Source organism: Crocodylus siamensis, chromosome 2 (assembly GCF_052110815.1).
Source record: "Crocodylus siamensis isolate JL-2025a chromosome 2, ASM5211081v1, whole genome shotgun sequence".
In the NCBI taxonomy this organism is placed as follows: Eukaryota; Metazoa; Chordata; order Crocodylia; family Crocodylidae; genus Crocodylus; species Crocodylus siamensis.
Window position 1 is genome coordinate 180,536,341 of NC_143396.1, and position 13,798 is coordinate 180,550,138.

Sequence of the window (13,798 nt, forward strand, 5' to 3'; positions counted from 1 at the left end):
GGGGAAATGCTAGGGGCTCCATGAACCACACAAGGTCTATTATTGATTTTATGTGACAGGTGCTCAGCTGTCATGGTGATAAGCAACTAAAACACAAAAGAGAGAGAAATAACTGGATTTAATTCTAACCAGTAGTAGTATATCTATATCAGTTAGTTGGGGTATTTATCATGTTGTACAGCGTTATAGTTGGGAGATGGACAGGATCCCTTATAGGGGAGAGCCAGAGCCCATGGGATTATTATAACCATCTGAAATAGAAACCTTCTGAGCTGCAGTTGTTCCTTTTGGCCCTAAATCAGTCTTCCTGCTCCTTCAAGACACCTCTCATATATCAGCTGAGTAATGAAGTCATGAAAGCCACAGCTTGCATTCTCTGCCCTGTTTTCTAATTTAAGACCCTTCATGGATTTAGAGGGAGTTTGAGTGAAAGTCCACTCCTCACCAGTTTATAATCTCTCCTTCCCTGTTCCCTCTGCCCCCACCTAGGGGACAGTTAGCTCCTTAAAAATAGGTTGCTGAGACACTGCTTCTACCTATCAGATGGATCTACTGATGTCAGATCCCCATCTGCCTCTACAGAGAACAGTGTGTGGTGTTACTAGTTCTGTAGTTTGCACAGGAAATGCCACCCACACTTTAAATCATAGAGGTGACCAACCCTTTATGTGATTAAATTCGCCTGGCTCTGCTGAAGTCAGTGGAGCAATCTCTGATTTATACCAGCTGAGAGTCTGACCCATGGGTTTGAGGCCCAGAGAGGACCAGTTAAGTCATCCCCTCTGACCCCTGTATTGTTCACCACTACGTTGCCTATACCCTCTCTGCCCTGGTCCAATGGGGGATAGGACCCCATTGGCCTGGGTCCAAGCGAACGTAGGATCAAATTCCTTTTCTGCCACAGACTCTCTATAACCAAGACTCTGTGCCTCCCTTCCACATCTGTAAAATAGGAATAACAACAAGTCCCTACAGGGATGTTACGAGAATAAGAACACTAAAGATTATGAGGCACTCAGGCACAGCCAGAACAGGGGGAGCTGTTTTAGACATGCCATTGTTTGATGCATTTCAGTGCCCACCATAGGATGTATCTGTTGTAATTAATACCATAAATGGCCAAGTAATATTAATCAAAAGATCTCTTCTGTGAACTTCAGCAGTACCAATCTCTCAGCTGAGTCAGCAAAGAATTGTTCACACAATTCGTCTAGTTTTATAAGCCAGACATTACCCGTTCATTAATGTATTTGACAATTTTGGGGCTCCTGCAATCAAATACTGTAGTTAAGTGCCAATGATTTTTTTACCTTTTTCCACTAGCTGTGATATATGCCTTGGACCTGGGGGGGCCTCCCACTTGCACTAAAGCAGTGCCATGAGTAATGCTGCTGAACTTTGTGTATTAACACAGGTGTCAAATAGGTGGGAGAGGACAATCTGGCACCCATTACATAAAGCTGGGCCTCTTTCCAAACATCCCTGAAGTTTTGGAGGTGCTTCTCATATGATACCAGGTTCAGATCTGAAGATTTTGCAGCTAATGAGTTCTCCTAGGAAGCTAATGGGCTCTATCTGTTTAGGTAACTTTCTTTTCCAGTCCACTCCTCCTCATTTGATCTGACCAGCTGAAGCCTTTACTGTATTATAGTGGCAGTGAGGATTTACTGCTCTGTAGGACACCAGATGCATCGCTTTTCAACTTCAGATGTCAGCCAACCTGCTTTTGTCTTGGAGTGTTCTGAGATGCTGCTAATTTGTCTCTTGCTTTCCTTTTTCATTTAGAAACCCACTGCCAACATGTCTGACACCGAGGACGTGTAAGTAGAGAGGAGACTGTCTCCATACTAATCTGTTCAGTGGGGCAATTGCAAGCTAAAATGGAGTTTCCCTGCAAAGCCGTAAGGCTGTGTCCTACAGCTGCCAAAAACAAACGCGTTCAGAGCCCATCAGAGTCAATAGCAAGAGGCCTAGGGGCTCGGGCACTGGAAATTCAAGTGCATCCCTTCCTTCTTCCCCTGCCTCAAACTCCCACAATATTTTTGCTGGGGAAAGTTGACTAGTGTGGTTAGGCATACCTATCTTGGTATAAATCACCATGGAAAGTCCAAAATAACACCACCAAAATTAATGGACTTGCTTGGCATTCCTACAAATCCAAGTTCAGAACACAGAAGCAGAGGTATGGGGAGGGTATGAGTTAAGGGAATAGTGGTTGAAAGTTTTCTGTTAAACAAGAGTAAGGAAAAGAGCTCAGTGTGCCCCAAACAGAATTTCAGTAAGGAGAGGGTGAAGATTAGAACTGGCAAGAAGCCAGTTGTTATCACCCCAGAAGCCAAATGAAGCTGTGCCAGTACCATGCATCACTCTTACCCAGGAGACTGCACAACTTGCAGAGTCTCTGCCATTGCTGATGTGGACTTACCTCGTCGTTTAGAAGTAGGTTTTACCAGTGAAAACTTTTAGTACCTACACTTCCTATCAGCAAACACTTAACCATGTGAGTCATTTTATAGATGCGAGTCCTTCCTTTAAATTAGTGGGACTACACATTCATATAATTTTACACCTGTGAATCAGACTTTGCAGGACAAGAGCTGTACTTCAAAATTTCAGTCATTTTATTAACCTAAAAATGAAGGGGGAAAGGGAGAAGGGAAAGTTTCATGTATGTCAAGTAAAACTGTGGCACTTTACTTAATAGCTCAAAGTAGCATATTAACACAGAGTGGAGGAAATATAAATCCAGTTTCAACAAACTCTTTCTCTTTCTCTTTTTCTCTACAGGGAGCAGGTAGAGGGTAAGTCTTGAATCTGCTCATGCCTAATTATTTAAACGCCAACCTGATATGTCAACATTTTAAAATGTCATTTTCTGTTTTATTTTTTGTTGAATGTTGTTTTTATTTTATAAGGTGATATTCCATAAATAATGATACTGGAATCTAACTTGTAATACCCAGTTTTTGATGAATATCTAATTTAGGTTTAAAGTCAGCTTTTAGCAGTAGATTCAGATTCTGTTTTGCTGTGCAGAGATGCCTTGTTTTGCTTTTTGTTCCTGCAGGTCTACCGCCATCTACTGGTGATATTTTTTTAACTGGTTTACAACATTATTTGCTCAATATTTTCTTTTTCCTACTTTTATTTTTATTGGTCTTAGCCCCTTTGAGTTGATTCTTTTTAACCTCTAAAATACTTTTAAGTCTTGATTCTCTATGCAAAGGATACAATTCAGTAATATAATTTTTCCCATATTCCTTTTCACTTTCTAATACCCCTTCTTATCACAGAATTCCATATTTCTTTTGTTTTGGAGATGCACTTTCTCAGAAACTGCCTGTTTTGTGCCCCCTTCCTGTGCAAGGTCATAGTTGCACCTCTCGAACAAACATACTCTATGTTTTGTTATGATATTAGATTGTATGTTTGCTTGTGTTCATATGTGTTACAGGCTAACGTCAATGGTCAGCAGACTAGGCTTTGCTTTATTGTAGTCAGACACTTGACTTAATATAGCAAATGGAGATGCTGGACCCTTTCTCATTTCAGTGTGGCTCCTTTTTGATCCAAAGCCCACTAACATCAATGGAAATCCTCCCATTGACATCAGGCCTTAACTGGCCAACGCTTTCCCTACAGTGTAAAGATTTTATTAATATTTAATCAACATTTGGACCATTTTAGTCAACTTTTTTCTTGACTTAGCATAAATTGCAGCTCCTGGAAGTACTCCACTGAAAAGCCCAACTCAAAACTTTCCATTTAAATGTGTGACAATTTTACCCACTCTCACTTTTGGTTTCTACTGTTTTTATGTCCTCTCGATGTTAGATCAAGTGACAGGGTCATTACTGAAACAATTCTGCTAGAGTTATCCACAAAATGGCACATGGATGAAGCCATTGATTCCACAACTGTGTAGTGGCAGGGACTTGTCTGAGGGTTTGAGAAACATAGGCAATTTTGTTTTTAAGATACATTTTATTCAGCTTAGTTATCCCATTGGAGAACATTGGTGGTGGAGTTTTATGGAGTCAGACAAAGCAAAAATTCTCTTGACATGATTCTGATCCTACTTGCATCAGTTTTATACTGCTGACTAGACCTCCAGGCTAGACTAGAGATGCTCTTGATTTACACCTGGGCATGTTGGATCAGAGTCAGAAATTTTCTCTCCAAGTGGCTCAAGCAATTGTTTTTAAGCTTAGTGCAGAGAATCTCTTCTAGGCAATGATGATTTTTCTGCTTTTGTATGATTCTCTGATTCTGTGCTTTGTCTCTAACTCGTAACTCCACACATCTTTGAAATCCTTTCCCTCTATACTAAAAAAGGTCTTTTGTTGTCAGTACTTCTTATCAACATGTCACTCTTTCTGGTCTACGTGCTTGCTGTTGATTTTGCTGCTTTTTTAATTTTAATGCAGAGGAATATGAAGAAGAAGGTAACAAAAAAACTGGAACGTAATTTCTCTTTCTCTGATCCTTGACCCCAAATCTTTACTGCCGGTTATTCAACCATCTCTTTGTTACTTGTTGCTAAAGGTGATCTGAAACACCTTGTTCAATAAATCATTCCAAAATATTCCTGATCCAACTATGTGGCGAGGCCAATGCCATGAAATTCAGAACTTGATGTGACTTTCACCATTCCCTTGATGTTTTGTTTAGTCCATTACAAGAGGCTAGTTCTGAAGTTCATAGTTGAATCCACATGTGGACTTTCCCTAAATTTGGGGTTTTAAAATCTGAGATTTGCATAGCCTCTATACAAACCTATTCCTGTACAAACCCTGCACAGGCACAATCCCTATTGCCTTCAGCAGAAGTTTTGCCTAGCAAAGATCATATAACCTATCCAGAAGTCAACCCATAGAAAACAATTTGAAACAAGGCAGTTGAAGCACGTATATTGTTTCTTACTTAACTGCCAAGCTCGGTGCCCATAGGCATTGTCCTATGCCTTTGCCTATACAAAGTATAAGAAAAGCAAGGGCTACAGAGCTTTGTACCCTTTTAAGGCCATAAATAGGTTTGGCAAACAAAAATTCACTGACAAAGGTCAAGGTTTTTTTGGTTCACCTTTAGCTGGCCCATGATTTGACAAGCTCCTATGGAAATACAGCAGAGTGGAAAAGATGGAGTATGAAAGGCTCTCCCCCTCACATTTTCACTTGAGATATTTTCTTTTGTAATATTTCTTTTTGCCTGTAGTAAGGAGAGGAGGATTTCAGAGATGCAGCACTATTGCCACTGCTCATATATGGGCATTCTGCATATTGATGACATGTACCCAGCCTTCAAGTCAGGGAGGTGTGTTTCAAAACCAGCTTCCTTTCAGCCCAGTTTTTATATAGACTAAAAAATTCTATTTTTTCATGGAAAAACTGGATGGCCATTTAGAGAAGTGCTGAGGCCAGCTGCACTTGTATGTGCACTCAGGTTCTGAGTGTCTTGGTTAAGGGTGACGTTACACATTACACTTAGACCATACCAGGGGAACGTAAAACATGAGTGTCTGTAAATTAAAATTTGTTAACTCATGACAAGTGCCCTCTGAGTATCTCAAAGTTACACCACTTCAGGCAAGAATTACCTCTAGGCTGTGGTACCTATTTTGTGTTAGGATGATGTCAATCTGCTCCATGGAGATAAAACAATCAATTTACAGTCCTCCAGCATCCTAGGATGCACCACTTCCAACCCTCCCTCACATCTCCACCCAGTGCAGGGATAGAGCCCAGGTGTCCTGGCTTTTAGTTATTTCCCTGCTCACCAGCCCTCTAGTAGCAAGTCAGAGTTGTGCAGGCAAGAAACAGTATCCGCTCACAGCACATTCTAATGTTAATACTGCTTAATATTATAGTAAATGTAACATGCAACGTTACCCTTAGTCTTCCTATAAAGCTGTTAAGAACACCCCCCCCCGTTTTGAAAGCAGAGATTTGCTAAGAGAGGTTATGATGCCAACCCTGAGCTCCATGAGAAATGTTCATATGTCACCTACTGAAACTCAGAAATGTTGTGTACTCCAGGCACTGTCACCATTGCTGCTATGGGTTCCTTTCTATCAGTGGTAGATGCAGGGTTACAAATGTAAACAGGTTGCTAGCACCTTAAGGACTGCATTGTATAGACTTGCTCAGAGGGGGGTTAGACGTTGGCTTATAATGCCAACAGTCATAGGGAGTCCTGCATACACCAGTGCTCCTACCATTGCTGTTCATTAGCAGACCAGTGACAGAAGCAGTGGTATGAAATTTTGTGTAAATGAAAATACAGACTCACTCTATACCCTGTACCCCCTAAAATGCCTCAATGCCCCAAGTCTCCCTGAGTGGTAGAGCCATTATTCTTGTATTGGAGAAGCAGCTTACAGAACAACAGATGCATGAGTTAATGTGGGTGTAGGTGCCATTGATACTCCATATTTATTCACTTCTTGTCAAACATGCAAAGAGATAACATAGGTTGTTAATAATACAGGCACATTTTCCCAAGAAAGGAGTTTCTTTCTTCTCTCCTTCATGTCTTTCTCATTTCTTACCTAACTCTCTTCTCCTTTTGGGTTTCAAAAATTAAATATTAATACGAAATTAATAGGTCAGGTGATTTCTCCCTCCCCCACTTTCTCTTTAATTTGCATGTTCCTTTTATCTGAGGTGGTTTCCCTTGTTCTCTTATGGTTTTTCCACTTGTTTGACCTTTGTGTTGCCTTCTTTTGAGGTGATTCATTTACTTCTCGTATAACTTCCCAAATCTTTTTCCCCTAAACCTGAGCTCACAGAGTTCAAATACTTAATAATTTTCTGTTTTATTTCCTTGCTTACTGTTGCCTCTTGTTCCATGACATTTATCACATGAGGAAGTTCATGAAGAAGGTATGCGATATGACTTCTGATTTATTTCTCTTCCAATTTTGGAAGAGAATTTTCTGTGAAGGACTCCTGAGGTGACAGAAGAGAAGGAATAAGAGAGAAAACAGCACCGAAGGTCCAAAAACTTGGTCTGAAGCCTATTGACATTAGACTCCACTGATGTCAATGGTAGAGCTGGTCAGAATTTTTTTTCCTATGAAAAATATGAAGGAAACAAACCATCAATTTATTTAATTTAATTTTTCCACAGAAAAGTTTGACTTTTTGGTAAAAAAATTGCAGTATTCCATCCTAAAATAAAATAGCTCATCCAAAAATTGAAATTTTCTGGAGCTGAAATGTCAAGGAAAGATTTTATCACCTTTCCTCACCTTTTCTGGCAAGGTTCAAAATTTCCAAGATGGATTTTTTTGGAATATCAAAATCTCACAAGAAACTTGACCTAGTCTTTAGTCAGTTGAGAAACATATAAAAATATCATTAAAATGTTCCAAGCCCCTTCTGAGTCAGTGTTTCATCAGAAATAAAATTTTGGAAAACTTCGACCAGCTCATAATAAGAAGAAATAATATAATCTATATTATTACTCTTATTATTCTTTGGCATGTTTTTTTTCTATATCCAGATTTATCATCCCACAGCTTGCCCTTTCAATTCATATGAATGTTATTAACTTTTTCTTCCATTCCATAATTCCTAACTTTCCTCCTGTACCAGCCCCATGAGTTCTAAAGAGCTTTAGACTGTCTTAATCAGCTCTTTTAATTTTATTTTTTGCTGTTGCTTCTTGTTCCATGATGTGTCCCACGCAGAAGAAGTTCATGAGGAAGGTATGTGACATGGCTTCTGAATTCCATGCTTTTTATCGGTAGTGTTAAGTCGCACAACAGCTCTTATGGTGGTGAAAGGGGATAAGGGACAAGGAAAAGAAAACCCTCATGATGCATTATCACTCGCATGGCATCATTTGTTTCCAAAATGTTCATCCTGTTCATTATACTCTTTTACATCCTGCCATTCCTGCTTACAAATTGAAGTTTTGGATAACCTCTAAAGGCTTTGAAAAGCTTAGTTTGAACAAAAGATATTACATTCTCTACAGATGTTGGTCCTTATCTTCCCTTCACTTTTACCAGTTTTCCAATGGCGTAATTGCATCAATGTCACATAAAACCAAATGCATGAAGTTATGTTACCCCAAAAAAAGAAGAGCTTATGAGTAAGATTCAGATGAATCTGCACATGACAATGGCACGGGGGTACTAGCACAGTACACTTTTGGAAGTTACATAGGTACAGGTATCAGAACTAAGATCTAGAAACAGGAATTTACTCTTAACAAATGAGAACTCTGCAAGTCTACATTGTAGGCATGAAGAGTAAGTTCATTCTACTTTTGTGTCACATGTTCACTTGCAAGAGTTGCAAATCATTGGACTGTAGTGACCTATTAAAGTAATACATATTAGTAGATAATCCTCACCTGAAAGGGAACTTTGCAGTGAAACAAGGGCAGTTAACATGTGCTGAATTGCTTGTATGTCCGTCTGCTCTCATTTTAATTGCACTTAAGTGGTAAGTTGAACTTGCGAGACCAGCCTTATTTTAGACTACTGTTCTTGGGCATGTTTAAAATGAGGGGACCCCCTTTCAGATCAGTACTTATTAATACCAATTTTTTCTTCATTATGAACGCTTTACATTTCTTACCATGCATTTGCATGCTCCATTTCCCTGTCTCCAGACTATCATATCCTATGTTTTTTTTTTCCATTTCACCCACCCTCTGTCCTCACATTCCCCACAACCTTGGCTCAAAGTTGTTGTAATCATGTGTTCCTTGTTCTCATTCTCTTGTTTTCCATCATGTTGGTCTTGTTCCATGACACTTCCCACCTGATGAAGTTCATGAACCAGGTATGTGACATGACTTCTGAATTCCTCTCTTCTCATCATGCATTACTCTGTGAAGGAATTCAGTGGTGGTAGAAGGGAACAAGACAGTCATATTACGTTATCGCTTACATTATCTTTGCTTTCGGGCTCTCTTCCATAACATTTTCTCTATCAATTAACAAGTGATAGTTAACTAATCTATGAAATGTGCTTCCCATTTTAATATGCTGGGCTAAATCCTGATCTTCACATGGAGCTAAATTGATTTATGCTACTTGTACATCAAGCCTTATAGCACTTCTGAGGGCTCAATAAAATTGTTTTTTGTTTTTTCTAGAAATCTAATGTGTACTTCTCCTGTATCCCACCAAAGCTAACTCCATTTGTTTAAACTTTTCAGTAGGTTAAAAGTCAGCTCTAGTTCATACTTTTATAAACTATAGATGAAAGCATAGATACTATTCTATGTTCATGATTTGGGGTGCAAGAAAAAGGAAAGCACCCTGTGCTGTATGATCCTTATTTTCCCTTGGCCATGTTGTAGCCCCTTCTTGAGAACTCTACAGGGTTACAGAGAGCAGGGCAATCATAGAGATGGAGGGAGCTGGCTCCTGCCAGATCCTGCATCTCACAGGGTGCATCTACACATTCATTAACGCACTGTAATTATGGCATATTAAGCTTAGTACAACAGGTAGTACATGCGCCATAATTGGCACTGTTGCACATAAGCACAAACAAAGGGTCTTTTTGTGACATTATTGTGCAGTAGACTAAATCTACTGCATATTAGCACAGGTTTTGCCCACTGTGCTAATGAATAGCAGAATTAGTCTACTGATCTCGAAGCCTGTCACGTAGATGTGCCCAGTGGGAGGATCTATAGTGCCCGTTAGTGCAAATCATGAGCCTGATCCAACGCTCACTGACATCAATGAGAGTCACTTTTACTTACGGCAGTGGACTTGGGATCAAACCCCAAGGCAGTGATAATACATTCTTCTTTCCCATCTGTTTTATGGAGACCCTTCTCTTGTGAGGCTTCTAGGGGCAAGAGAGAGCCTCTGTAGAAGTTGCACTGTCCCCTGTAAAACTTGGATAAGAGGAAAATCAACCCTTACGTTAGAATTTTTTCCAAGCTTGATGCTTTGTACAATGCCTCTCCATGCTCCTTCCACATGATGTTCTTCTTTGCACCCCTCTCTGCCTGCACTGATCTCTGTATTCCCTTTACTGGAATTATCTTTCCTTCTGACCTATTCCCTAGCTAGACAGTTTACAGTCTTTGCAATAATGTGTTTCTGAGAATGTTCTATTTTTTCATATACGGTTTCATAACACTTCCCACCTAAGGAAGTCCATAAGGAAGGTATGTGATGTGACTTCTAAATTCCAGTCTCTCAAAGTTTTTTAGGGATCCAGGTTTTAACTGTGTTGGTCTACAGGCAAAAGTATTCAGAACTCTTGGACAGAAATATCTTCCATTACACCAACTAAATAGTTGCAAGAAAAAATGCTTTAAAGATTTTTTTCCCAGTGCAACTATTTAGTTGGTCTAATAGAAAATATTGCCTCTACCAAGAGTTCTGAATACAGTCTCTCAAAATAAAATGTTAACATGGGCAGGAATTCTTAAGGTGGCCAAGGGAGCAGGAGGGAAAAATAGACAAGTTTTTAATGGCAAATTATAGTTTACATTTCCTTTGTTTTTCATTTTTGTTTTCACCCTCTTTTTTAACGTTTAACAAGTGTTAGTGGTGATGTACAATAACTGTGCATGAATACAAGCACTAAACATCTGGGAGATGTAAACCATGTAAAAATTAAGGTTCCAATGAACCCTAATCCTTAATGCCTGTTGAAGTCATTGAAAGATTTTTCTTTGACTTTGTTTGATTCTGAATCAGGCCCCTGTGAGACCAAGTAGATCTCAGGCTACTTTTTCTGCCCTTGGATATTTGTATGCCACTTTAACTGGAGCTTCATGTTCTACCTGCAGGCAGAATTTGGCCCTGTATATTTGGATGGCATTGACATGATATTCATTTTCATGTGTCTGCTTTCAAGAGTAAATCCAGATGTGCCAATGTTATAACAAATATTAAATCCTTACAATTCCATAGCTTTGCATGTTATTCAGAAGAGTGGATTCTGTGTGTATTGCTATATAATATAGATAGACACTTAAAATTCTGGGCCAAATCTTCAGCTAGTGTAAATTAGCAGCCTTGTTTCAGTCAACAAAATCAGGCCTATTTACACTAAAGAAGATTCTTGCCATTGTAAATCCATCTTCCAGAACAGTTATATCTCTGTATAGCATTCCCTTCCATCTACATGTGCATGGTTAAAGTAAATGTAGACCTGGATAAATGTATGTACATAAGAACATATGAAGTCCCATACTGGGTCAGACCAATGGTTTACCTAGCCCAGTATCCTATCGTGAACTGTGGCAGGTGTGGCTGCCTTAGAGGGAAAGCATTGATCCAGATATCTAGATCTATTCTCTATTCATTACCCTCTCTGGCATCCACCATATATTGGTTTAGAGATGCCAGAGGAAGTCAGCTACATGCTTCTAACATTTCACTTGAGCTGTTCGTAGTTTCACTTTTTTCCATTCACACCTTTGTCATTCATCTGTAATTATTCTTTCAACAGCCTTCTTTTTATTTCCCTGTAATCCATTCCCAAATGCTTTCTCCCTAGTTTAGAAAGAGTATAAGCTTGTTCCAATTGTGTGTGTTTCTCATTCTAATGCTTCTTTCGCATGTTGTTCTGTGACACTTCCCGCCTGATAAAGTTCATGAGATTGGTATGTGTCATGACTTTGGAATTCCTTAATTCAGTTCTAAGTACTGGTACGTACAGGAATTCTTTAGGTGGTTGAAGGAAAAGGGAGATAAAAGTTGAATACAATCTTACTGATGTCTGTTTTGCTTTGTATTTTTCTTCATTAACATTCTCTCCAGGGGACTAATCATTATAAATAATTATAAATACTAATGAATGCATAAAATGAGATATATTTTCAGTGATTTGTAAAGCATTTTAGCAGTAATCTATAGTGGGACAGTAGCCATTGTGGCTGACACAACAGGGAATGAACAAGAAGCTTCTGAGGCAGAAAGCACAAGTCTCTACAACTTGAGTTGAGTCTGTCTACTGACAATTATTAACCGACCCTTATCCTCTGTATACTGGGCAGAGAAAGGTCCTTGTAATATATATTAACCAGGTGGTTCCATTAAAAATTCCAAATACCACTCTTCAATAGTATTTGGAAGTATTTTCAGACTTCACAATGGCAATGAGGATTCTCTGGATAATAAAGTACAGGTCACTTTCATTTAAGTTAAATGCTGTTTTCTGCTTAAATTTACCACCACATTCTGTACAAAACAGATTATCATTTCCCATGCCAACTCACGGGGGGAGAATGCTGTATTTTACCGAATGAAGGGATTAGGTTAGTTTTGGGTTTGCAGTTTGTGAGGTTGCAATACCACATGTACTGAGTAACACTAATCAGCAAAAATAGTTTACTGAATAGATGTGAAAATAACTTTAGGAGATGATTGCAAAAGTGCATGTTTGAGGTGGAAAGATTTTTCTTTTCAAGACAGGCATAGTATCCGGGACATTGCCAAATCTAGAGATTTTGTTTTGGATAAACAAGTCTTAGCATAAATTGAAAGAACTGCTGTAGTTTTGGCTAACTGCAGAGATGTGTGCTTATACAAAATGCCAATTTAGAGAAGAAAGCAAGATGTACCATCTGTCTCCAAATTAGTATTTTTTCTTTCTTGAGATAAGCTACTTTATGGGGAAAATAGGTTCCTGCAGCTTATTGTGTTCTACTACATTGTAATTTTCATGTGAATCTCAGTCAAGGTTTGGCAAGACATTGTGTGTGATTAACAATATTGCAAGTGATGCTTACAAAAAAACCCAACCCCTACATTTAAATCAAGCTTCTGCTCTCATATCAAATCAGTCCTTAAAAACACAGTCAACTTGGAATTGGATTTTAACTTAAAGATTGGAAAGCAGTAATTCTGCTCACAATTATCTGCATGTTTTTAACCCTCAGCTCTTGGAAGCAGGGTAAATTGTAGCCGCAAGTAAGTCAGTGCCCAAATCCCTATGGTTCGGCTAGGATTTCTTGTCTATATTCTTTTCACATATATACAACTTTGTTGGTTATAATTCAGATAAATGTAAATCTCTGTAAACCAAGGATCACCAGGAGCACTTGGTCCATGCAATACTTATATGCTGTATTTTCTCACATATAACACACCCTGGAATAAGATACTTACCTTGGTTTTGAAAGGCAGAATGAAGAAAATGCATCTTTCCTTGTAGTAAGTAACTGAGTAGCAGCAGCTAAGGAGCTGAACTTGCTAATTTACTCTCCCCCCTTTGGATTGTAGATTTTACTTTTGCTTTTGTACCATGAGCCATAGAAATTGGTCTAACTACATTTCTTGCATATAATGCTCACTCCCGTTTACAGCACTTTTTTCCAAAAAACACCCTTTCCCAAAATACCAGCTGGATGTTTTATGTAAGAAAATACAGTATGTTGAGTTACCAATGTTAGTATTCATCTGCATTTTCCATTTTGCCTCCTAGTACTTTCACATCCATTTTCATGATTTTCCTTTTCACATCCATATGTACCCTTTGTTTTTCTTTTAATGTTATTAATTTTCCACCTCTGTAACCCTTCAATCTTTGCTTGATAAAGTTTTAATGTTTTTGCCATCCTGTGTTTCTTGTTCTAATTTTCTTTCTTGAATCTCCCACTGCTACTTCTTCCTTGACACTTCCCTCCTAATGAAGTCCATGAGCCAGGTATGTGACATGACTTCTGAATTCCTGTTCCACTCTGAAGTGTTACTGGTTTAGAGCAATAGGTTGGAAATTCCATTTCATGAACCACGTGGCAATGTTAAAATTTGGCTCCATTCTAAATTAGACCAAACCCTGTCAATTCCAAAATGTTCTACAAAGAA

The 13,798-nt window shown here is 38.8% G+C and overlaps 1 protein-coding gene across 12 annotated transcripts in view; it reads left to right on the forward strand.

Moving 5' to 3' along the window:
- Window positions 1-1,785: 1,785 nt before the first annotated feature.
- Window positions 1,786-13,798, forward strand: part of TNNT3 (troponin T3, fast skeletal type) — a 38,915-nt gene continuing 26,902 nt past the window's right edge. For 5 of the 12 annotated variants that reach the window (XM_090032489.1, XM_090032494.1, XM_090032497.1 and 2 more), the window contains exons 1-3: window positions 1,786-1,820; window positions 2,788-2,801; window positions 7,691-7,708. In XM_090032489.1, the coding sequence (XP_089888615.1) occupies window positions 1,801-1,820; window positions 2,788-2,801; window positions 7,691-7,708 (52 nt within the window). In that variant the 5' untranslated portion in view covers window positions 1,786-1,800. Of the gene's footprint in view, window positions 1,821-2,787; window positions 2,802-4,427; window positions 4,446-7,690; window positions 7,709-8,783; window positions 8,796-13,625; window positions 13,638-13,798 lie in introns of all 12 variants that reach the window. The other 7 variants (XM_090032485.1, XM_090032486.1, XM_090032492.1 and 4 more) reach the window with 3 other exon arrangements.